This window comes from Atractosteus spatula, chromosome 13 (genome assembly GCF_055471065.1).
Source record: "Atractosteus spatula isolate fAtrSpa1 chromosome 13, fAtrSpa1.hap1, whole genome shotgun sequence".
NCBI classification, from domain to species: domain Eukaryota; kingdom Metazoa; phylum Chordata; class Actinopteri; order Semionotiformes; family Lepisosteidae; genus Atractosteus; species Atractosteus spatula.
In genome coordinates, this window is record NC_142718.1 from 13,171,265 (window position 1) to 13,197,287 (window position 26,023).

General features: G+C 42.0%; 1 protein-coding gene across 1 annotated transcript; it reads right to left on the minus strand.

The window, feature by feature from the left end:
• Window positions 1-287: 287 nt before the first annotated feature.
• On the minus strand, window positions 288-7,509 carry LOC148821786 (ubiquitin carboxyl-terminal hydrolase 37-like). Its single transcript, XM_088929979.1, has 15 exons — window positions 7,314-7,509; window positions 6,712-6,751; window positions 6,441-6,533; window positions 5,819-5,950; window positions 5,428-5,551; window positions 5,016-5,099; window positions 4,757-4,908; window positions 4,531-4,630; window positions 3,893-3,972; window positions 3,425-3,589; window positions 2,876-2,994; window positions 2,274-2,338; window positions 1,953-2,022; window positions 1,214-1,352; window positions 288-339 (listed from the first exon to the last, which is right to left on the minus strand). Exons 1-15 carry the CDS (start codon window positions 7,507-7,509, stop codon window positions 288-290), a joined length of 1,611 nt encoding a protein of 536 aa, XP_088786105.1.
• Between the last annotated feature and the right edge of the window lie 18,514 nt (window positions 7,510-26,023).

Below are 26,023 nucleotides of genomic sequence, written 5' to 3' on the forward strand. Positions count from 1 at the left end.
TCGTTTTCGAACTTCGAGCTAACTTTACCCCGGTTGAAAATTCCCCCCGGGAAGGAGATATAAGGATCAAAATAGAGGACATTTCCAGGCAAAATCCGGACGTACGTTAGACGCGTTAGTCTCTGGGAAATGTAACTGTTGCACTTCAGGCATGAAGAGGAGAGTCCATCCAGGCCCAACACATGAATTGAGATTTCTGTAAATCAGTAAACTGACAAAGACTGATAATTAAAGCTGCTCTATATCACCACAGGTCGACCGTTATATGTTCACTTTTCAGCTGCTGCTCACACGCTTATGTGAAAAGCAGCCTCGCTCGCGTCCCCTGCTGGCGGGTCACTGAAACAGCGGTCGGTTCACACGGACACGCGTGTTGATGTGACTGAACATGGTACTTCAATAGATTAATTTGACCTTTCCGAGTGACATAATATTCAACTACAATACAATTCCAACCACTATACAATAGACCTTCGTCGCATGAAGTAATGGGTCCTCAGTATTTCATCGTTTAACGCACAGAGTGCCGCCACAGTGAGTGTGGAGATCTCTGTTGAGATAAACAGCCCGTGGAGGGGAATAAATTCAGCAAAACACAGAAAGAAACAGTCAGTCACTTTAAGTGTGTATGTATACTTCTTTATTGAGAAGGTCTCCACACTGCTGGTTCTCAGGGGGAGCAGGGATATTGAGGACAAGGGATACAGTGGGTTAAATGTGTAATTTCATATAGTTCAATGTAAGGGTATATAAATGAAAACACTCTTAAGGGGTCTTTTCAGAAGTTATTGATGTGATGATGTGATCTAATCAATGGGAATAATGTTCATTGCAGTGAAAGTAATAAAAAAGTTAATTCTGATATTTGCATACGTTAATGTTACTGGTTGAATAAAAAATGAACAGCACAAAGTTTGGGTTAAAGAGGAAACAGGCACTTCAGTGCACTTTTATTAGTCCCAGTCAAAGTCCCAGTCCCAGTCCCAGGTGTGGATCTCTTCCTCTTCACCTCACACACCTGTTTACGAGACACAGTGCATTTAAATAGGAGGAGCTCAGCTGTCAGGTGTCAGGACAACAACCCACAGCTGGCTCCTCTTAGGCCATGACCGACACTGACTGTCTGTCACAGTTCAGTACTGATCCTACACTAACAAGTCATAAACATTTCGTTAGGGCAATTAATCTGCTTGTAAAACCAATCAGTCTGTACCTGTGCGTGTAGAAGAGGATATACGCATTCCTCTCTCCAGCCTTCAGCACAGACAGCTCATCTGTCCTCCTCACCCTCTGGTCATTACACTGGAGCCACGTCTGCTCCGCGATGTTAAAAACGTCACTAATGTAATGACCTGCAGAGACACAGAGAGATGAGGCTTCTCTCATCAGGGAGACATTATTACACATCACAGTGACAAACCACCAAGGGACTTTTCATTGACTCTACAGGCAGTGTCAGTAGATTTCTTTACATCAAAATAGCATTGCATTGTTTCATGTACTGTATTTAGCTGATGTGGTAGTTCTGTTGTGTTTGTAACATTTGTAAAGATTTAAAAATATATGTTTTTCCCATATGATCTAAAATGTATAGCATGTAGTTGGGAAGCACAGAGTCTTTTGTTCACAAAAACCACCCATGGATTCGTCTGGCTCACTGCTCCTTCCTCCTGTTCCCCCTTGTTCTCCTGGTTCCCATTCTGTCTGACCTGAGCCACAACCTTAAGAGATCAGAACTATGTCTGTCACCACATCCAGGGTCCCTGAAGACACTGAGCTCCCTATACATTGTGCAAGGATGGGTCACTGCAGGACCACACTGTCCTCACCAATATTGTGTCCCTTTCATCTCTGTCTGATGTTCTTGTACACACAACAGTAGGAAGCTCCTCAGATAACTGCACTGCTCATAAACGCTGTGATAACAGATCGGGTTTTTGAATTTGTCTTACCAGAGGTGGAAATTCTCCCAACATGGCTGAGGACACCGATGAGCTGATAGTTTGTTGATGGTTCCCCGTTCTGAAACAAACACAGGAAGCAGGGTGAGTGACATTTCACCACTGCCTCACTTGGGCTGCATTCTACAATCTCTTCAATCCTCTTTTCTTCTCTTCATAAACCTAAACTCTCACTCAGCTCTCTGTTCTCTTTCAAAGACCCCATCTCTCACTGACTCCAACACAAACTCTTGTCACTCTCTCTGAGCTTCTGTCTGAGTCTGCCCTCATGTTCTCCCTGCTGCCGCTATCTCTCTCCCTCCCCTTCCTCACCAGCTGCTGTCTGTGCTGAGCTACTGTCTCTGTCTCACAGTGAGGCTCCACTTGGCTCTGCTTCTCTGTTTTCAAGGACATTCAGGAAAAGGAAACCAGAAATAAAAAATGTGAACACACATGTCTCTGAAAGTGCAACTTAAGAAATATATAAGGCTATAATGACCATGTCAGAAAACGTGAAGCAGACGAACTATTTTAAGATTTTATCATTTCATGAGTCTGGACATCTTAAGAGGACACATTATTGTCCTTAATAATAAATGAAAGAGATTTTCTGAGGACAATCCCCTTAGAATGCGCCAGGTACTGTAGATCTGAAGTAATGACAGGTACAGTAATTCAGGAGTTTGTTATTCCAAGTGGAGTGAACTGATCACAGGTCTGTGTTAGGAAGCAGATCACTGCACGGCCACTCATCAGAGAAATGAACAAATGATCTGATGCTCAGTTTAGGACTGAGAAAAGGACTTGAGGATTAGGAAGAATGTGATCTGACAGGAATGAGATTCTGCTCATCTATTGCTGTGGGTGTTTTCGGATATGTGTGAAGGTGTCAGTACTGTTAAGGAGATGTGGGCCAGAGGTGAATGGGGGGTTACCTGGTGATTCTCCCTGCTTGTCCTGAGGGGCTGTGGAAGGTCCTGACTGCAGGCTCTCCCGCAAGCTCATCTGCAGGACTGCAGCCAGGAGCTCTTCTTCACTGAGCCCCTCTAACAACCTGTAGAGACAGCATTGAGAGTGTGAGCTCTGCTCTCAAGCAGACCGACAGGTCAGGTGCTTTCTCCCCAGAGTTACAGCACACAAAACTCTCCTTGACTACCTGCTCTCTGTCACTTGCCAGTGGTAATAATTGGCTAGTCTTCATGTACTCAGTCTGGAGCTTATGTACTGGATTATACAGTGCAATACAGAGCAGTTCCTTGTGCTTGGAGCACAAATACAATGTTTTAAATAGCATCAAAACTAAAAGATTACAGTACAGACTGCTGAAGTGTGAGCATGCAGTGGAAGAAACTGTGCTAGAATTGTGTTATTCTGCTACACCTGTAGTGTCTCATAATATGTTAGAGCTGGGTTTTACACTCCACTGACACAGCTGCTCTGTGCTGCTGACACTGTGACTGTTTCTGGGCCGAAGAGGGACTCACACTGTGGGCTCAGCTGTCCAGTCCAGATCATGGGGAAGCTGGACACCACCGCTGCAGTGGGCCTGAGTGGTCAAGCCGCTGGGGATGACCACTGGCTCCTCCAGCTTGGTGTTGTACTGCAGCGTGATGTCGTACCTGAACCTCTTCAAGTGCAGGATCAGCACTCTGCTCAGCAGAGGAAGAGGAAGGGGAACAGTGGGAATATCAGTGAAGAAGCACAATTCACTCCAGTTATATGAGACACTCTCATGAATCAACAGTGCAGCAATTTACTCTTTATTCACATTCTTTCAGTCCAGAATGACCACTAGAGAGTCTCAGCTGTCATTTCCTATGAGCCTAGTGCGCTGTAGATGGGAAACAGGCTTCCATGCTGCTGCACATTAAGATCAGTCTATGCAGAGTGAATCAGTTACACAGTAACTTCTCTGACACTGGTGTGGGCTTGTGAGCTGCACGCAGACCTACCTGGGCAGTGTGCTGAAGCTTGAGGTGACAGAGGCCAGCTGTCCTGAGCAGCTCTGACACCTCCGCTCAATCTCTGCATCCTGGGCGAAGGAAGAGACATTGTCTGTGATCAACTGAGACAACCTAGTCGAGGTCACAATTTCAAGAGACCCACTTATGTTCAGACTGAATAACATGTTGAAGCTCGGATTAGGACTGATTCACGTGATAGCTTTAAAACCTGGGAATTTAACATGGAGAAAACAAAGAAGGCTACAATTTCAGAGACACAATCAGGATGTGACACCAGCCAGACTTGAAAAAAACATATAAATAAATAACTGTACACCCTGTATAGCCATATCATATCAACAGTATCATTAAGTTTAGATTTAAGAAAAAAAAAACTTTGCAGAAATCAGGATGTAGGATAAAAATGCAACATTAGAGCCTGAGGCTTTATCATTGCTTAGAGTTTACACACACACATATTCTATGAAGAAACAGTGAACTTCACTTCTGTGGAATCAATCTTATTTCTTCTCTCTCCGACACAAAACCCATGTTCTCCTCTGATCCTGCCCGTAAACCATGATACCTGTCTCATGAGGCACATGTTAAAAAGCCCCGTGTTCGTCCCGTCGAGCGTCGAGACTGACCTTGAAGTAGAGGTCCAGGCAGTCCTGGATGGAGCCCAGCGGGAGGAGGTCCAGAGACAGGTGGTGAAACACCTCTGTCCTGGTGGCTTGAGTTCCACAGCTTTCAGAGAACAGAGAGGCAGACATGCGACCACCCATTACTCCAAACACTTCCAATTTCCTTTCAAGGCCAAAATCAACTCTAATTACTAAGACTGACTTGTAGCTCTTTTCCTGAGAAACTGACCTCATGCAGGTGTGTTTCTGCTGGAGTTGAAACTCGAAATTTGCCATCACAGGACAGGTGTAAAATGGAGGCATTTCACCCCCCTCTGGCTGGGCGCCCTGGGCACTGAGCACCTGTCGGGCCCAGGCCAGATTCAGCCCCTGTCCCTCCTCCTTCAGTTAAGACAGGCAGTGGCTCAGGAACTCATGAGCATCCTGCAGGGAGAGAGCTGTGTGTTAGGGAGATGCCAGCTCTGCTGTGAAGGAGACCTACAGCCTACCTGAGCAGACAGAGTTCTTTCCTGTCGTGTGTTCATCAACTGTGTGTGCCAGCCCTCCACTACAGGATCCAATTCTGGTGAAGCCTAACAGCATAAAAGGGGTTTGGGAGACGAATTGCCCACACAGGCAAATTACAGAGACTGGTTAATCTGGCCAGCATGTCTGTTGGAAGTGAACTGAATCCAGAGCACACTAGTGCCACCAGCTGCACAACAACACTGCCCAGTAGAGCACTGTGTTTTCTTCAAAGCCTTGCCTGTAACTAGAATCAGGAAGCAGTTAGATCACTTTAATTCTGTGGATATTTTTTGAGGTTTTAGTAGTGGAATACATTCTGTGGATTCTTCAGGTGCATTTCAATGTCTAATATATGTGACAGAGTGATACATGTCTTAGTTGCGAAGCTCTCACTTGTTGCCTGTCTCCACTGAACTCCTCATGAGCAGCTGAGATGACTGTTTTAATGCATCTCAGCTGCTCCTCCTTCTGACTCAGGCTGCTCTGGTTCCTCCCTGCAAGCAGGTGAGCAAACGACCTGCAAGGAAGAGAACAGTCTGGACACTCCTCAACACAGCAGAACAGAGGCAAGTCAGTGGACTAGAGGAGCACATCTCAGTATTGGGAAACAGAAGGAAAACTAAGACACATGATCTAAACAACAGGTTCAATTTACATCTTTGTTTTCCACTGGAAGTTATCATTTTCACAGTCAGGAGGACTTGTGTGACTTCGCGAGTTTATTTTGTTCTCGAGTCCGTCTCGGTCTCTTTAAGCTCCTTCCTCCTGCCCTGGGCTCCAGTACCTGAGCAGCCGAGTCTGGGGCATCGTGTCCCAGCTGTGCCCCTCCCTCAGGATGTCGCTGGAGAAGGACGGTAGCCCAGAGAGACACTGCAGGGTAGCATTTATGTTGCAGCCGTTTCCCAGGTTGGGGAACCTGTGGACAGAAGGACAGGGTCAACTGAGGAAGCCCTGGGACAGGCTGGAGTCTGAGCTGCACTAAGGGGACCTGGAGCTGCCCTGTTCCTTCACTCCCTGCTGCACCAGAGACTGCAAAGCACTCTGGGCACTTCCTGTCATGTGTTCCTCATATTATCAAAGCATAATTCTCACATTTTGAAATATTGTCGGTTTTGAATATTGGATATTAAAAAATGTGATCCTAGCTAGATCAGGAAGAAGACGTCAGTCAATCAAGCTAGATTTCTGAATATATTCTTTACTAAATGTCCCTCGTTGCAGTTCTGCAAAAGTGTAAAAAGTAAAGCAATAGAGATGTTATTACTTTTAGCGGCCATTGCTTGCTGGTGGAAGTAAGCTCACTTAGAAAAATCAAGGCTCTCAGGAGAGAAGCAATGCTGGTCATGGCTTCTTGTGATGAGTGTGTGAATCCGCAGCTGGAACTATCTGAACGGCCGGGTCCTTACCCCAGGAGCTGGGTGGTCTCTCTGAAGGGCCCTCTGACGCTGAGAGGAGGCGCTGTCCTTTCAGAGGGGGGAGAGCAGCACACGACACTGGAGCTGGAAAGCAACAGCATGTGTTCACAGTGACCAGGAAACAGCTCACAGTGTAAACTGACATCATGAAATATTATTTCTTACAATGATTGGAAAGGAATCACTGAGACCTTCTGACTTTCTCATGAGTGCGGCACCAAGAGCTCAGTCAGCTCTTTTGGTTGAAATGAACATTTTGTACCTGTACAGTGAGGAAGAGGGCTGCTGGTCTCTGCCCCCTCCTAAAAAAAAGAAAGCAAAACAGAAATTGTGGAACCTGAAGTAGAATTTATTTCTGCTGTAGCAAAATTACATTCGAATGGTGCTGTATGATTTATTTGCCATGAAAGATATTCTTCACACATACTGCTGGGCTGCACAGTGTGCAGACAGAAGGACAGCACATACAGACCTAGACCTGAGCTGCTCTTCTTCTCAGTGTGCTGCTGCTCACCACCTGGGGGCGCCCTGTCAGCACTCCTGCTACTGACACAACACAGGAAACACAGCAGTTAGAGCTCAGGCTGTGGCTATCAGTCTGACACACTGGTACTGCATGAGGAGCAGGGCATTAATTACCTTTCTCAACATATCAAACTTTTTAAAACCTCAAGTGCGTAAAACATGGTTTAGCTGGAAATGGAGATTATTTTCGAGTTTACTGAATTCCTCCAGGAGCTATGACTTAAGATTTTAAGGTCTTTGCATTTATTATGCAGCATTTATTTATACCTATGATTGTTCTTATACAGAGGAGTATAACAGTAGAAGACATGCCTGTTGTGAGCTGCGAGAGTGTCTGACCCAGAAAGCTCTGTGTCAGCCAGGCCAGGAGAAGAGGTCCTGGGCTGGTCTTCTCCTGGACCTGACGCCCATCAGCAGCTCCTCTTCTGTCGGGAGAAGACTGGTGGGCGCTGCTGGGGCTGTTTGAGAACAGAGTGGAGACACTGGGGTCAGTAAAGGGCGAGGGAAGATGATCTGGGAATGATGCTCTTCCCATCATCACTAACAGGAGATAGAAAGTCTAGAATAAAGCACTTCAGGTAAGATGATGAGGGTTATTGATAATAAAACCCACTGTTTTCTAGGTGAGGAGAGTTTCCGTTACTCGCGCCGCGAGCTTCTCCTGCTGGTGAGGACCGCGTCTCCACCAGGGCTGTTTCCCACGCCTGCGGGAGCTTCTGCATATTATCTCACGATTCTTCACGGACATTTTCAACTCTCCGTATTTTAACGAAGTCAGGAAAACACCAAAGGGAATTTGATTTTGGTTTTTATTTAGTTTATTTACTGATTAGTATAGTAGGATAATGTATAGTGACGTCCTGCCTGCTTTCTATTAGTTTAAAACCTGGAATTTTAAGTACTTCATAAATTACTTACCAAGATGTTAGAAGCAATCCTGTCAGAATTTGCTAACGTTAGCTTTTTACAGGTACATAAATTCTGCTAAGTGTGAAAGTTATACATTTGTTTTTAGGAAGCGAACGTCAAACATCAATGGCATTTTTCACAAGAATTTCTAAGTCTCTCCTTAATTAAAGGATATATAATGACCTTTCATAAATAAGATTTGTCCTTTGTAAAAGTTGTTCTCTGTGCCCCATTGTATCCAGTACAGATGGTGTGGATTGAAATAATCCAATCCGTTTAGTCTAAAATAATTCATATCACTTACATCAGGGGTGGGAAACCTTTTTTCTGCCCAGGGCCATTTGGATATATATAACATCAGTTGCAGGCCATACAAAATTATCAATTTAAAAATTAGCCCGCTATATTTGGTCAAACATTTAATTAACTCACCCCTAATGTGATGGCTGGAACTGCTTCTCTTTGGTGAGGTGTGTGATGTTAATTGGTATTGATGATGTTGCTACTCGCAACTGCTTTTCCAGGTTTGCGTCGGTCAGTCTGGAGCGCAGTCGACTCTTTGCGTTGGTAAGTTTTGAAAAGAACTGCTCGCAGCAGTAAGTTGTTCCGAACACAGATGCATATTTCAATGCATGTCTCCTCAAAAGTGGGAAATTCATCATTGCTTATGTAACGTTTATAGAACTCAAGCAGTCGGAGGTTGTTGTACCTAGCTTTCAGCTCATCATCGCTTTGCAGCTGAATGATTTCGTGTTGTAGGTTATCAGGCACATCAGCTGGTTCCACATTGAACGGTGTAGCAAAGATGTTCAATTCCATTTGTTTACTTTTCACGTCCTTGAATCTTTCATTAAATGCCTCAATTAGTTTCGCACATTCACCAGCATATTCAAGTGTCTTAGAAGGCTTTTGTCCTTCCAGAGTGGGGAAATGCAGCGTGTTATTCCTTTCGAGTTGCACTTTCCACAGCCTTAATTTAGCTTCAAATGATTTCACATTTGAAAGCAACAAAAAAATAATCATTGTCCATTTCTCTTGGAAAGATCGACACTCTGCATCAACTTTTCTTTTCTTTGTAGTTGCCATTTGTAGGATGTCACACCACTTAAGTTTTAATAACTATCCAGTGTGTGTGTCGCCAGTGACGTGATTATTTTGCTTTGATCGCTGTTCTAATCCTGCATCTTGGATTTGGAACATATCCAACGTTCGTATCATCGGCTCTTGAGGTCTTTTCTGTGTACTGTAATTTCCTTAATCTTCATCTGACATTCAGTTTTTGCGAGGATTGCTGATCGTGGACGTGTGGATAAAGGTTGGATTGGAGTTACCGTCTGTGTCGACAAAGAAGTCGACAACATCGTCGTCAATCATCGGAGGCAAGGTCATCAACGTCGTGAGGAATCATCTCATCACATCTCGTCTCATCATCACCGGATCGCCGTAGTTTCGCCACAGTGTGTTAACACTTTCGCAACGTGCACACTCCCAGCCTGCCTGGCACTGACTGTCCTCCGAGTCACCGCAATACGTGTCTGTCCTGTCATGTACTCGTACAGTATGTGTCCTGTCTATCCCGTAATGGACGTTCCTTGCTTGTCCCTCAAAATTTACGTTATTATTAAGAATCACTAAATATAAATTTATGTTGCTATGAAAAAAGCTCCTAGATTTATTGAATTTCGAGTCCCACCTGCGGTTGCCTTGGCAGGGCCAGACCAAATGATAAGGCCCGCGGGCCAGACATTCCCCACCTATGACTTACATGGACAGTGGCCTTGCAGCTATCGTCAGTATAATGTACGCAGGCGAACATCTCTCTCTGTCAGTCCGACAGTTAACGGCATCAACCAGGTGTTTGTGCACGAGTCTGTTGTTTAATTCGTGTCAGTGTGCACAAGACGATGAATTCCCGCACTTTTTATCAATTATTAATAAATATAATTTTTCCCAATATATTGTTTTTGTGTCCAGTTAAATAAAGGAGGAGTTTGTAATTTAGTTCAGAGTTAACATTAATAAAAAAGGTATATATTAGTGATTATGATAAAACCTCAGGGGATCAAGGTAGATCAAGTGCAGATGCTCTGTGCAGAGAATAAAAATGATGGAAACGAGAAGCTTCAAAACGTCTTGACAAGTCAATCGAGAGTTAAGTCCACAGGTGTTTATCTATTATGTCCAAGGAGTTTGTGACTAAAGCCTGCTATATGTGTTTTCAGTAGAAACCCTGTCAAATGAGAAATACACTTGTATAAATATATATTTATTTATTCTCTGGACTAACAATGACGAAACTGGTAGTTAAAGCTATATGTAACAGGATTTTTTTTTCATCTACAGCCAGTTCACTGAACCTTTCCCTGAGGCTGCACTTTCTTTCAAGTGTGATCTCCTCTTTTTAGCGCAAGTTCATACGCTATCTGATTATGATGAATTTGAAATATGATCTTCAAATCCTTTATTATTTTTAGAAATTGAACGTTCATGTCTCCACTTTCCACTCCTCATGCCATAATGAAGAGGTCATACAAAATGTACTTGGAGCCAAATTCTTCTGATATTATTCCATGTTCAACACAGCACAGATTAAATCTCCAACTGAATGAAACTCCTGGAACCTCTTCTGAGATTGATATCACTCAAATGGACAAGGACCATGCCACTGATTCTGGCGCTGAGGTGAAAGAATCTCTTTTGAACACACTATAACGTATGCTTCACAGGTAAACAATCATGTCTGATTACATTTTTGCTTGGGTTTTCTCAATTTTAGACACATTTCTCACAATTACAGATGCAGCCATTCAAAATGCGCGGGCGATACCGCATTATTTTCCGGTGTGCTGTACGCAGTCTACCGCGAGTTACCGGTAAATACCGCTAGTTACCGTAAATTCTCCTATAATACCGCAAGCAAAATAATAGTATCCGGAATTTCCGCAAGGTGGAGCTAATAAAGCTCAACCTCTCATGTTTGAGCTGTCGCCATCAAAGTCTTTAACGAAGATATTACTAATAGTATTAATAATGAATGACCTTGGACAAGCTGTAAGTGTAAACTCAAAGTATTGCCCTGGTCCACATTCTTTTTTTCATTGACCGTCTTTGTAAAAGTAACACCACAGCATTTCGCAATCACGCATTTGTTTCCAATCATGCAAAGTACAGTAATTTTTGAGAATCGATTCACCATGCCTTTCACATGCTCATAAAAGAGATTGATTTAGGAACATAAACATATTACCGTATGCAAACTGTACTCTATACAGTATGTATATTTAATGTCTTTACTGTGCCCGTTTAAGTATTGAATATTTATGTGGAATTTTACCACTGAAGGGAAATCTTAGTGCCTGAGCATAAAAAGAATAGGAGCGTACTGCAACGCGTGTGAAGGCCATAAACGATATTAATTTTGGAACTTAAACATACAGTATATGGCTGGTCTCAGTACTTTAAAGAAAACATACACACCAGTATTCCATTTCTCCCTAAACATTTTAAGCATAGAAGTCTTTAACTAACGTGATACCGGAGTCAACAAGCATACTTTTAGAATTTGATTAAAAGGGAATATAATATGGAATCTAGTATCTAAAGAAATTAATAACGATATAATTATATTCATGTACCGCAACACAAGAATAGTACACGCTGTACATTGTAAAACTTCACTCGCACCAAACAAATTTATATTTCTAAATATCACAACATGATCGGATTTAAGTCATTTTAATAACAATGAATAGTCACCTATGTGTTACAATATAAACATTTATATTGATTTAAATCGCGTTTTGATTTAAATCGCAAATGCGTGTTTAAATATATGTGTTTTTTGATTCACAATCAGACAAATGCAACATAAATCGTTATCTTTGTCTTCTAAGTATCTTAATAAACTTTCAGCACAGCTTTCTCCCCGTTTAGATTTATTTTTCTTGGGATCAAACGTGGAAAGATTAGATTGTAATCGTTTTTATTTTTTAAATACATTTTAGAAAAGTGTAATCTATACTAAAAAGCTGTACACTACCTGCTATAAAGATACATATTATAATACTTTCGGGTTCGGATAGGACGGACACAAGAACTCAGACTTGCGGAGTTAAAGCAAGATAAAGCCTTGATTTTATATATCACCTTTAAAAGTGGCATCTCAAAGCAATACAGTAGATGTAAAAACAGTTAAAAGGACCACAGATTACAAAGTAAATACCCAACACTGATTGTACCCATCTGTCATGCTAATAAAGCACCTTGAATTGAATTGAATTGAGAGAGGGGGGGGAGGGCGAGCGAGAGAGCACAGCCAGGACAGGCAAATAAGATACACTCCACAGACATTCACAACAGCGACATATCATAAAATATGTTTTATGCATTGTGCACATATGTAATTTGTAATATTGCACATATTGTTAAATTATTACTTGTTTTTCAGGAAGTTAAAAAAACACTTGAATTACTTATCCAATCTCTCGAACAGACTTTGAAAAGACCGCAAATGTATTAACAAGGTGTGATTTGGGTTTTTTTAACAGAGGGCAAAAAACTCTCTCTCTCGCACTAAACAGACAATACACAGGGGGGAGGGCAAGGGGTGGGGGGGCGAGCGAGAGAGAGAGTTTTTTGCCCTCTGTCAAAAAAACCCAAATCACTCGGGGCAGAGACTCTGGGGGGATCATTGTGTGGTACAGAGCGGAGCTCAGTCACTCCATACAAGTAGTAAAGAGAGAAGAGTCAACAATTGATTTAAGGACGATCTGTCAAAGTGCAATGAAATACAATATTGTTGTTGTTGTTATTGTTGTTTTTATCCTGTAAAGCGTTTTGAGAAGCCACCTTTAAAGGCGCTATATAAAAGCGCTGATTCTTATGGAATGTGTTTTCTTTCTTCTTTTTTTCAGCATGGAATAAACCTATTACTTGATTCTTATGGATGCCCGGTTCCGCCGGGGATTCAAAAAAACTTTTTTTTTTTAATCGCGTATCTAAGGAAATAGCAGTATAACCTTATTCATGCACAAACAGTGGCATGTTACATTATTAATTTGGGTGTCTCCTCTTGCCAGAAAGCTCTAAATTGCATTTTGAGTGCGGTTTTTGACTTTTTTAAAATTGCCACCCATAAATAAAGCTGATACTGTTTAGACTTTTAATTATTTTAAACTGTATTACAGCAGCACAATGCACAATGCAACGTAAATTGCAAAAATGCACTTGGAATCTGTCCAAGCCCTACTTTGTCAGGCATTTTCTTTTACTGTAACGGACATAAAAACTCCCTTGCTTTTAACAGAGCATTTCATAATTTCTAACAACGAAAATTATTTAAACTGCGACACTTATCATTCAACCAGAGCTCAAAATATCACAAGGATCCTCAAGAGCACAGCAAAGACTGTATTAAAAGAATCGCGTATCTAAAGAAATTAATAAGATATAATTATATTTGTGTACTGCGACAGGGCTGTGTAGGGCTGTTTCACCTCTCTCTTCGAAGTCGGGAGACATTAAAGGCTTGCCACACCCGGACTGTTAAACCAACGCATTAGGACATCAAAGCCCATTGAGGAGCCGGGCGCAATAATTGTTTTGTTCCTTGATTTACTGATCTGCATTAATTACAGAAATCGTGTTCCTGCTCTTTGCAGACGACCTGGTCCTGCTGTCGCCCACAAAACAGAGGCTGCGGCAGAACCTGGCACTGCTGGAGCAGCACTGTCAGACCTGGGCGCTGACAGTCAATCTGGACAAGACCAGAGTTATGGTTTTCCAGAAAAAAAGCCAGACCTCAGGGAAACAGGTACAAATTCACACTTAACAACAACATATTAACACCTCACAACGGGTGCAGGGCCGAATTAGGCCAGTACCCACTATTGTTAAACATACAGAAAAGAATATTAAAGTATTGGCTTTAATATTAGCCATACAGAACATTAAAGTGCCCCTTTCCATTCATCTAAATATCAAAATATACATGGGGTGCGCGGGGAAGAGCAGGACAGGAGTGAAAGTGGTCAGGGCGGGGTTTAGGAAGGCTGCTGACCAGTGCAGCATATCCCATGTTAACTGAAATATGATAATAGTAGCTTCTGTACTTCCGTACTTCATAAAAAGTTATAACATTTTGTCCTTTTCTAAGAACATGTACTGTAGTAAGAACACCACTTGCTGTTACTGTAAAAAATTAAAGTTGTACTGATTTAATACCACTTGATAGTAATATTAATATGGAGTCGTGTAACTAAGCAGCTAAAATATTTTGGAGACATATTTTGGAAATTTTGGAAACATTTTGACATTCGTTGTTTTTTTTTAAACCTTGTATTGCTCTTATAGTGGTAATGGAGAAATTACTGTACAGTATGTTGAAACCATACCATGACAGTGAAGAAGTGTTACACCTTCAAGTAAGCCAGTGACTGTTGTTTACTATGTTGAGACAAGGTTGTGTAACTCTGCAGAAATTATTCTGTACACTGAAGAGATATAGAGCACACACGTTGTATATCGCCTCATACACTTTCAATTTCCAATTTTAATGCGATACGGAAAATATTATTAATAATGACAGAACTCGGATAGGCTGCAAGCTCAAAGTATTACCGTGGTCCACTTTCTTTGTAAACGTCTGCATCAGTTTAACTCATTCACCCGTGATTACGTGAAAACGTTTTGCCTGCCCTTTTCAGCGGCGTGTTGGTGTAATGGCTTTGGCTTGTGACTCGTGTGCGGCAGGTTCGAGCCCAGCTCCTGGCATGAGCTTTCCTTTAACATATAAACATTTCTTTGAAATACTATAATAGCAAATATTATGTATGCTCTATATTGACATTTTTGACATTTCTAAATGTTCATGATCGAAGCTAAGTGACTTATTGATAACAATGTATAATTTCAAACTGCTTGTATTTTAAAACTGTATTTTGTTTGGGATGATTTGTCACTCACTGTTTTCACGACCTTCACTTTATACAAGACTGTTACACCCCACTGTTTGTTATGTAAAACAGACACTTCTCGGGGATGGGATACATTTTCAGTAGCATGCTCTGTTGTCATTGTTGCTCTTTAACATAAGGCAACCACCATTCAAATGTCCTGTTTTTTCTTAACACTTGTTTTTCCGTACTGTAGAAATGTTATACATTTTATAAAAACTAACAAACTGCTTATCTTTTAGTTTCCTAACTGCTTATAACCCTGGCAAGTGGAAACATACCAGGGGGCATCTATAGGTCAGTGGATAAGTACAGCTCCTGTCTTAAAATATAGTAAAAAGGGAAGTCGAACGTCTTGTTTTGCAAAAGTAACCAATAACGAAAGTCTTCATAAGGAGTTGTTTTCCGCTACCCAAGCTTGACTAAAAAACGAATGATTCGTTTTAGGGATTAGGTAATCTATGTTAAAGGTAGGAACTTTGTCTGTTACTGTGTATAAAAAGCGCTGAGCAACGTCTTTCGGAGAGACTAACTTTTGCACGCTGATCTCCTGTATGCATACGAATAAACAGCTCTTCTTTCACCAACACCCGGACTCTGACATTTTAATGTTTTTTCAGTACTGTAGTTTTAAAACTTGATTAAAGACGTACCACATGCATACAGCGCGATGTTGTATAGTTTTAAAGCCACTACAGTACAGCTTGTGGGAAATACATTTATTTGTCCTGCATCAAAGTGTAACTCTTTCAGAGCGCCCTACATTACAAACTCCAAGCTTTTCATTTCTATTGCTACAATATCGACAGCAATGTAGTTAAAAGGAACATGTCAAAATGTTTCCAAAATAACCACAAGTGAATGAGTTGAGGGATTGGATAATAAGAGAGAAATCATAACAATGACCCTGTGTTCCTAATCGACACGTGATGGTTTTGTGTTGAAGCATTTCTAAATGGAAATCTTTAAGTTAAACAAGGGAGGGGGGAATGGTTATTTTTTTACAATTGCAGTAATCGGAGAACGGCCTATCAACACAATGGGCAAAAGAATTTTTTATTTTAAAAAATTAAATAAAAAATAAGATACAATGACGTGTTCCTGCCTAACTCAAAAAGTGTGTGACTTCAAAAGCTGTAAAAAATGGTTTAGTTAAAAACCACGTTTTATTTAAACGTTTAAAAGACTTGAATTTCATAAAAGGTGTACTGATGTAATACCTCTTGATAGGAATATTAATATGGACTCGTGTAACTAAGCAGCTAAACTATCACAAGGGGAGATTTTGGAAACATTTGATGTTCATTTTTTAAAAATATATATATTATTTTCCTTATAGAGGTAATAGGCAATGGAGTGTCATATAGTACGCTGCACCCAGGCGGTTTAAACCCCGATCAGAGAATTACTTTGTTTCTTACATAACGGAATATATCAAAATAGTCCACTATTATAGCTTGTTGTTGGCTATGGCGTGAATTTCTGTATCTGGATAAATTAAGTGTTGCTACTGTGATTAAGGATTTCTTCGCAAAATTCTTTAATTTAAACAAAGGAGGGAAAAGAGTTATTTTTACAACTGGCACTCCGAGATTCTGACGGATTTAATTCCCCTTGTTTAGCAGAAACAGATAAAAACTCATGCAATAGTTATATGTATTTGAAGGCGCTCTGTTTGATTTACAGACACTCCAACTCAAATCTGTGTTGTCTTCTGCACACTGGGGTTAAGAGCTGACTCAGTGGGCTCTTCTGAGCCTGGCAGTTACACTGCGATTCCAAGGGCTGAGAAAACGCGTTTATTTCGGGCTGAAAAACACGTTTTGAAAAGTGTGCTGTTCCTGCCCTATAAGTTACATGGGGGTGACCAAAGTTGCCAAAACGTGTTTATTTCTGCTGAAAAACGCGTTTTGACAACTTCTGCACACTGGGGTTAAGGGCTGACTCAGTGGGCTCTTCTGAGCCAGGCAGTTACATTGCGATTCCAAGGGCTGAGAAAACACGTTTATTTCGGGCTGAAAAACACGTTTTGAAAAGTGTGCTGTTCCTGCCCTATAAGTTACATGGGGGTGACCAAAATTGCCAAAACGTGTTTATTTGTGCTGAAAAACACGTTTTGACAACTTCTCCACACTGGGGTTAAGGGCTGACTCAGTGGGCTCTTCTGAGCCAGGCAGTTACACTGCGATTCCAAGGGCTGAAAAACAAGTTTTGAAAAGTGTGCTGTTCCTGCCCTATAAGTTACATGGCGGTGACCAAAGTTGCCAAAACGTGTTTATTTGTGCAGAAAAACACGTTTTGACAACTTCTGCACACTGGGGTTAAGAGCTCACTCAGTGGGCTCTTCTGAGCCAGGTAGTTACACTGCGATTCCAAGGGCTGAGAAAACGCGTTTATTTCGGGCTGAAAAACACCTTTTGACAACTTCTGCACACTGGGGTTAAGGGCTGACTCAGTGGGCTCTTCTGAGCCAGGCAGTTACACTGCGATTCCAAGGGCTGAAAAACAAGTTTTGAAAAGTGTGCTGTTCCTGCCCTATAAGTTACATGGCGGTGACCAAAGTTGCCAAAACGTGTTTATTTGTGCAGAAAAACACGTTTTGACAATTTCTGTACACTGGGGTTAAGGGCTGACTCAGTGGGCTCTTCAGAGCCAGGCAGTTACACTGCGATTCCAAGGGCTGAGAAAACGCGTTTATTTCGGGCTGAAAAACACGTTTTGAAAAGTGTGCTGTTCCTGCCCTATGAGTTACATGGGGGTGACCAAAGTTGCCAAAACGTGTTTATTTGTGCTTAAAAACACGTTTTGACAATTTCTGAGCACTGGGGTTAAGGGCTGACTCAGTGTGCTCTTCTTAGCCTGGTAGTTACACTGCGAATTTAAGGGCTGAGAAAAAGCGTTTATTTCGGGCTGAAAAACACGTTTTGAAAACTGTGCTGTTCCTGCCCTATAAATTACATGGGGGTTACCAAAGTTGCCAAAACATGTTTATTTCTGCTGAAAAACACGTTTTGACAATTTCTGTACACTGGGGTTAAGGGCTGACTCAGTGTGCTCTTCTGAGCCAGGCAGTTACACTGCGAATCTAAGGGTTGAGAAAACGCGTTTATTTCGGGCTGAAAAACACGTTTTGAAAACTGTGTTGTTCCTGCCCTATAAGTTACATGGGGGTTACCAAAGTTGCCAAAACGTGTTTATTTCTGCTGAAAAACACGTTTTGACAATTTCTGAGCACTGGGGTTAAGGGCTGACTCAGTGTGCTCTTCTGAGCCAGGCAGTTACACTGCGAATCTAAGGGCTGAGAAAAAGCGTTTATTTCGGGCTGAAAAACACGTTGTGAAAACTGTGCTGTTCCTGCCCTATAAGTTACATGGTGGTGACCAAAGTTGCCAAAACGTGTTTATTACTGCTGAAAAACACGTTTTGACAATTTCTTTACACTAGGGTTAAGGGCTGACTCAGTGTGCTCTTCTGAGCCAGGCAGTTACACTGCGAATCTAAGGGTTGAGAAAACGCGTTTATTTCAGGCTGAAAAACACGTTTTGAAAACTGTGTTGTTCCTGTCCTATAAGTTACATGGGTGTTACCAAAGTTGCCAAAACGTGTTTATTTCTGCTGAAAAACACATTTTGAAAACTGTGTTGTTCCTGCCCTATAAGTTACATGGGGGTTACCAAAGTTGCCAAAACGTGTTTATTTCTGCTGAAAAACACGTTTTGACAATTTCTGAGCACTGGGGTTAAGGGCTGACTCAATGTGCTCTTCTGAGCCAGGCAGTTACACAGCGATTCTAAGGGCTGACAAAACGCGTTTATTTCGGGCTGAAAAACACGTTTTGAAAACTGTGCTGTTCCTGCCCTATAAGTTACATGGTGGTGACCAAAGTTGCCAAAACGTGTTTATTTCTGCTGAAAAACACGTTTTGACAATTTCTGTACACTGGGGTTAAGGGCTGACTCAGTGTGCTATTCTTAGCCTGGTAGTTACACTGCGAATCTAAGGGCTGAGAAAAAGCGTTTATTTCGGGCTGAAAAACACGTTTTGAAAACTGTGTTGTTCCTGCCCTATAAGTTACATGGGGGTTACCAAATTTGCCAAAACGTGTTTATTTCTGCTGAAAAACACGTTTTGACAATTTCTGTACACTGGGGTTAAGGGCTGACTCAATGTGCTCTTCTGAGCCAGGCAGTTACACAGCGATTCTAAGGGCTGACAAAACGCGTTTATTTCGGGCTGAAAAACACGTTTTGAAAACTGTGTTGTTCCTGCCCTATAAGTTATGTGGGGGTTACCAAATTTGCCAAAACGTGTTTATTTCTGCTGAAAAACAAGTTTTGACAATTTCTGAGCACTGGGGTTAAGGGCTGACTCAGTGTGCTCTTCTGAGCCAGGCAGTTACACTGCGAATCTAAGGGCTGAGAAAAAGCGTTTATTTCGGGCTGAAAAACACGTTTTGAAAACTGTGCTGTTCCTGCCCTATAAGTTACATGGGGGTTACCAAAGTTGCCAAAATATGTTTATTTCTGCTGAAAAACACGTTTTGACAATTTCTGTACACTGGGGTTAAGGGCTGACTCAGTGTGCTCTTCTGAGCCAGGCAGTTACACTGCGAATCTAAGGGTTGAGAAAACGCGTTTATTTCAGGCTGAAAAACACGTTTTGAAAACTGTGTTGTTCCTGTCCTATAAGTTACATGGGTGTTACCAAAGTTGCCAAAACGTGTTTATTTGTGCTGAAAAACACGTTTTGACAATTTCTGAGCACTGGGGTTAAGGGCTGACTCAGTGTGCTCTTCTGAGCCAAGCAGTTACACTGCGAATTTAAGAGCTTAGAAAAAGCGTTTATTTCGGGCTGAAAAACACGTTTTGAAAACTGTGCTGTTCCTGCCCTTTAAGTTACATGGGGGTTACCAAAGTTGCCAAAACGTGTTTATTTCTGCTGAAAAACACGTTTTGACAATTTCTGAGCACTGGGGTTAAGGGCTGACTCAGTGTGCTCTTCTGAGCCAGGCAGTTACACTGCGAATCTAAGAGCTGAGAAAAAGCGTTTATTTCGGGCTGAAAAACACGTTTTGAAAACTGTGCTGTTCCTGCCCTATAAGTTACATGGGGGTTACCAAAGTTGCCAAAACATGTTTATTTCTGCTGAAAAACACGTTTTGACAATTTCTGTACACTGGGGTTAAGGGCTGACTCAATGTGCTCTTCTGAGCCAGGCAGTTACACAGCGATTCTAAGGGCTGACAAAACGCGTTTATTTCGGGCTGAAAAACACGTTTTGAAAACTGTGTTGTTCCTGCCCTATAAGTTACATGGGGGTTACCAAAGTTGCCAAAACGTGTTTATTTCTGCTGAAAAACACGTTTTGACAATTTCTGAGCACTGGGGTTAAGGGCTGACTCAGTGTGCTCTTCTGAGCCAAGCAGTTACACTGCGAATCTAAGAGCTGAGAAAAAGCGTTTATTTCGGGCTGAAAAACACGTTTTGAAAACTGTGCTGTTCCTGCCCTATAAGTTACATGGGGGTTACCAAAGTTGCCAAAACATGTTTATTTCTGCTGAAAAACACGTTTTGACAATTTCTGTACACTGGGGTTAAGGGCTGACTCAATGTGCTCTTCTGAGCCAGGCAGTTACACAGCGATTCTAAGGGCTGACAAAACGCGTTTATTTCGGGCTGAAAAACATGTTTTGAAAACTGTGCTGTTCCTGCCCTATAAGTTACATGGTGGTGACCAAAGTTGCCAAAACGTGTTTATTTCTGCTGAAAAACACGTTTTGACAATTTCTGCACACTGGGGTTAAGGGCTGACTCAGTGTGCTCTTCTGAGCCAGGCAGTTACACTGCGAATCTAAGGGTTGAGAAAACGCGTTTATTTCGGGCTGAAAAACACGTTTTGAAAACGGTGCTGTTCCTGCCCTATAAGTTACATGGTGGTGACCAAAGTTGCCAAAACGTGTTTATTTCTGCTGAAAAACACGTTTTGACAATTTCTGCACACTGGGGTTAAGGGCTGACTCAGTGTGCTCTTCTGAGCCAGGCAGTTACACTGCGAATCTAAGGGCTGACAAAACGCGTTTATATCAGGCTGAAAAACACGTTTTGAAAACTGTGTTGTTCCTGCCCTATAAGTTACATGGGGGTTACCAAAGTTGCCAAAACGTGTTTATTTCTGCTGAAAAACACTTTTTGACATTTTCTGATCACTGGGGTTAAGGGCTGACTCAGTGTGCTCTTCTTAGCCAGGTAGTTACACTGCAAATCTAAGGGCTGAGAAAAAGCGTTTATTTCGGGCTGAAAAACACGTTTTGAAAACTGTGCTGTTCCTGCCCTATAAGTTACATGGGGGTTACCAAAGTTGCCAAAACATGTTTATTTCTGCTGAAAAACACGTTTTGACAATTTCTGTACACTGGGGTTAAGGGCTGACTCAATGTGCTCTTCTGAGCCAGGCAGTTACACAGCGATTCTAAGGGCTGACAAAACGCGTTTATTTCGGGCTGAAAAACACGTTTTGAAAACTGTGTTGTTCCTGCCCTATAAGTTACATGGGGGTTACCAAAGTTGCCAAAACGTGTTTATTTCTGCTGAAAAACACGTTTTGACCATTTCTGAGCACTGGGGTTAAGGGCTGACTCAGTGTGCTCTTCTGAGCCAAGCAGTTACACTGCGAATCAAAGAGCTGAGAAAAAGCGTTTATCTCGGGCTGAAAAACACGTTTTGAAAACTGTGCTGTTCCTGCCCTATAAGTTACATGGGGGTTACCAAAGTTGCCAAAACATGTTTATTTCTGCTGAAAAACACGTTTTGACAATTTCTGTACACTGGGGTTAAGGGCTGACTCAATGTGCTCTTCTGAGCCAGGCAGTTACACAGCGATTCTAAGGGCTGACAAAACGCGTTTATTTCGGGCTGAAAAACACGTTTTGAAAACTGTGTTGTTCCTGCCCTATAAGTTACATGGGGGTTACCAAAGTTGCCAAAACGTGTTTATTTCTGCTGAAAAACACGTTTTGACAATTTCTGAGCACTGGGGTTAAGGGCTGACTCAGTGTGCTCTTCTGAGCCAAGCAGTTACACTGCGAATCTAAGAGCTGAGAAAAAGCGTTTATCTCGGGCTGAAAAACACGTTTTGAAAACTGTGCTGTTCCTGCCCTATAAGTTACATGGGGGTTACCAAAGTTGCCAAAACATGTTTATTTCTGCTGAAAAACACGTTTTGACAATTTCTGTACACAGGGGTTAAGGGCTGACTCAATGTGCTCTTCTGAGCCAGGCAGATACACAGCGATTCTAAGGGCTGACAAAACGCGTTTATTTCGGGCTGAAAAACACGTTTTGAAAACTGTGCTGTTCCTGCCCTATAAGTTACATGGGGGTTACCAAAGTTGCCAAAACATGTTTATTTCTGCTGAAAAACACGTTTTGACAATTTCTGTACACTGGGGTTAAGGGCTGACTCAATGTGCTCTTCTGAGCCAGGCAGTTACACAGCGATTCTAAGGGCTGACAAAACGCGTTTATTTCGGGCTGAAAAACACGTTTTGAAAACTGTGTTGTTCCTGCCCTATAAGTTACATGGGGGTTACCAAAGTTGCCAAAACGTGTTTATTTCTGCTGAAAAACACGTTTTGACAATTTCTGTACACTGGGGTTAAGGGCTGACTCAATGTGCTCTTCTGAGCTAGGCAGTTACCCAGCGATTCTAAGGGCTGAGAAAACGGGTTTATTTCGGGCTGAAAAACACGTTTTGAAAACTGTGTTGTTCCTGCCCTATAAGTTACATGGGGGTTACCAAAGTTGCCAAAACGTGTTTATTTCTGCTGAAAAATACGTTTTGACAATTTCTGAGCACTGGGGTTAAGGGCTGACTCAGTGTGCTCTTCTGAGCCAAGCAGTTACACTGCGAATCTAAGAGCTGAGAAAAAGCGTTTATTTCGGGCTGAAAAACACATTTTGAAAACTGTGCTGTTCCTGCCCTATAAGTTACATGGGGGTTACCAAAGTTGCCAAAACATGTTTATTTCTGCTGAAAAACACGTTTTGACAATTTCTGTACACTGGGGTTAAGGGCTGACTCAATGTGCTCTTCTGAGCCAGGCAGTTACACAGCGATTCTAAGGGTTGACAAAACGCGTTTATTTCGGGCTGAAAAACACGTTTTGAAAACTGTGTTGTTCCTGCCCTATAAGTTACATGGGGGTTACCAAAGTTGCCAAAACGTGTTTATTTCTGCTGAAAAACACGTTTTGACAATTTCTGAGCACTGGGGTTAAGGGCTGACTCAGTGTGCTCTTCTGAGCCAAGCAGTTACACTGCGAATCTAAGAGCTGAGAAAAAGCGTTTATCTCGGGCAGAAAAACACGTTTTGAAAACTGTGCTGTTCCTGCCCTATAAGTTACATGGGGGTTACCAAAGTTGCCAAAACATGTTTATTTCTGCTGAAAAAAACGTTTTGACAATTTCTGTACACTGGGGTTAAGGGCTGACTCAATGTGCTCTTCTGAGCCAGGCAGTTACACAGCGATTCTAAGGGCTGACAAAACGCGTTTATTTCGGGCTGAAAAACACGTTTTGAAAACAGTGTTGTTCCTGCCCTATAAGTTACATGGGGGTTACCAAAGTTGCCAAAACGTGTTTATTTCTGCTGAAAAACACGTTTTGACAATTTCTGAGCACTGGGGTTAAGGGCTGACTCAGTGTGATCTTCTGAGCCAAGCAGTTACACAGCGAATCTAAGAGCTGAGAAAAAGCGTTTATCTCGGGCTGAAAAACACGTTTTGAAAACTGTGCTGTTCCTGCCCTATAAGTTACATGGGGGTTACCAAAGTTGCCAAAACATGTTTATTTCTGCTGAAAAACACGTTTTGACAATTTCTGTACACAGGGGTTAAGGGCTGACTCAATGTGCTCTTCTGAGCCAGGCAGTTACACAGCGATTCTAAGGGCTGACAAAACGCGTTTATTTCGGGCTGAAAAACACGTTTTGAAAACTGTGCTGTTCCTGCCCTATAAGTTACATGGGGGTTACCAAAGTTGCCAAAACATGTTTATTTCTGCTGAAAAACACGTTTTGACAATTTCTGAGCACTGGGGTTAAGGGCTGACTCAGTGTGCTCTTCTGAGCCAGGCAGTTACACTGCGAATCTAAGAGCTGAGAAATAGCGTTGATTTCGGGCTGAAAAACACGTTTTGAAAACTGTGCTGTTCCTGCCCTATAAGTTACATGGGGGTTACCAAAGTTGCCAAAACATGTTTATTTCAGCTGAAAAACACGTTTTGACAAATTCTGTACACTGGGGTTAAGGGCTGACTCAATGTGCTCTTCTGAGCCAGGCAGTTACACAGCGATTCTAAGGGCTGACAAAACGCGTTTATTTCGGGCTGAAAAACACGTTTTGAAAACTGTGTTGTTCCTGCCCTATACGTTACATGGGGGTTACCAAAGTTGCCAAAACGTGTTTATTTCTGCTGAAAAACACGTTTTGACAATTTCTGAGCACTGGGGTTAAGGGCTGACTCAGTGTGCTCTTCTGAGCCAAGCAGTTACACTGCGAATCTAAGAGCTGAGAAAAAGCGTTTATTTCGGGCTGAAAAACACGTTTTGAAAACTGTGCTGTTCCTGCCCTATAAGTTACATGGGGGTTACCAAAGTTGCCAAAACATGTTTATTTCTGCTGAAAAACACGTTTTGACAATTTCTGTACACTGGGGTTAAGGGCTGACTCAATGTGCTCTTCTGAGCCAGGCAGTTACACAGCGATTCTAAGGGCTGACAAAACGCGTTTATTTCGGGCTGAAAAACACGTTTTGAAAACTGTGCTGTTCCTGCCCTATAAGTTACATGGTGGTGACCAAAGTTGCCAAAACGTGTTTATTTCTGCTGAAAAACACGTTTTGACAATTTCTGCACACTGGGGTTAAGGGCTGACTCAGTGTGCTCTTCTGAGCCAGGCAGTTACACTGCGAATCTAAGGGTTGAGAAAACGCGTTTATTTCGGGCTGAAAAACACGTTTTGAAAACTGTGTTGTTCCTGCCCTATAAGTTACATGGGGGTTACCAAAGTTGCCAAAACGTGTTTATTTCTGCTGAAAAACACGTTTTGACAATTTCTGAGCACTGGGGTTAAGGGCTGACTCAGTGTGCTCTTCTGAGCCAAGCAGTTACACTGCGAATTTAAGAGCTTAGAAAAAGCGTTTATTTCGGGCTGAAAAACACGTTTTGAAAACTGTGCTGTTCCTGCCCTATAAGTTACATGGGGGTTACCAAAGTTGCCAAAACACGTTTATTTCTGCTGAAAAACACGTTTTGACAATTTCTGTACACTGGGGTTAAGGGCTGACTCAATGTGCTCTTCTGAGCCAGGCAGTTACACAGCGATTCTAAGGGCTGACAAAACGCGTTTATTTCGGGCTGAAAAACACGTTTTGAAAACAGTGTTGTTCCTGCCCTATAAGTTACATGGGGGTTACCAAAGTTGCCAAAACGTGTTTATTTCTGCTGAAAAACACGTTTTGACAATTTCTGAGCACTGGGGTTAAGGGCTGACTCAGTGTGCTCTTCTGAGCCAGGCAGTTACACTGCGAATCTAAGAGCTGAGAAAAAGCGTTTATTTCGGGCTGAAAAACACGTTTTGAAAACTGTGCTGTTCCTGCCCTATAAGTTACATGGTGGTTACCAAAGTTGCCAAAACATGTTTATTTCTGCTGAAAAACACGTTTTGACAATTTCTGTACACTGGGGTTAAGGGCTGACTCAATGTGCTCTTCTGAGCCAGGCAGTTACACAGCGATTCTAAGGGCTGACAAAACGCGTTTATTTCGGGCTGAAAAACACGTTTTGAAAACTGTGTTGTTCCTGCCCTATAAGTTACATGGGGGTTACCAAAGTTGCCAAAACGTGTTTATTTCTGCTGAAAAACACGTTTTGACAATTTCTGAGCACTGGGGTTAAGGGCTGACTCAGTGTACTCTTCTGAGCCAAGCAGTTACACTGCGAATCTAAGAGCTGAGAAAAAGCGTTTATTTCGGGCTGAAAAACACGTTTTGAAAACTGTGTTGTTCCTGCCCTATAAGTTACATGGGGGTTACCAAAGTTGCCAAAACGTGTTTATTTCTCCTGAAAAACACGTTTTGACATTTTCTGATCACTGGGGTTAAGGGCTGACTCAGTGTGCTCTTCTTAGCC